This window comes from Penaeus monodon, chromosome 32, assembly GCF_015228065.2.
Source record: "Penaeus monodon isolate SGIC_2016 chromosome 32, NSTDA_Pmon_1, whole genome shotgun sequence".
Taxonomy (NCBI): domain Eukaryota; kingdom Metazoa; phylum Arthropoda; class Malacostraca; order Decapoda; family Penaeidae; genus Penaeus; species Penaeus monodon.
In genome coordinates this window covers 20,858,447-20,858,647 of record NC_051417.1, presented here as the reverse complement: position 1 = coordinate 20,858,647, position 201 = coordinate 20,858,447, and the positions used below count along the sequence as shown (strand labels likewise).

The following is a 201-nucleotide window of genomic DNA, read 5'->3' as shown; positions in this document are numbered from 1 at the left end:
ACGGATTGACGAAGACACGGAAATAGGAAACCGTCATCGCGACAGACTGGTTTAGATTTCCTGCGAGTCAGACGTGCCTTCCGTTTTCGAAATTCTCCCTGAAGTCTTTGTAATAGACGAGGAGAGGTCTCAGCCACTGTGGACAAGAGGGAAACATATTTTAGGGTTGCAGTGTGGTAGGATTTTTAATAATTGCGTGTG

General features: G+C 45.8%; 1 protein-coding gene across 1 annotated transcript in view; it reads right to left on the bottom strand.

The window, feature by feature from the left end:
• Window positions 1–201, bottom strand: part of LOC119593295 (forkhead box protein D1-like) — a 2,328-nt gene continuing 2,127 nt past the window's right edge. Inside the window, exon 4 of the mRNA XM_037942223.1 lies at window positions 1–136. Within this exon, the coding sequence (XP_037798151.1) occupies window positions 68–136 (69 nt within the window). The 3' untranslated portion in view covers window positions 1–67. The remainder of the gene's footprint in view (window positions 137–201) is intronic.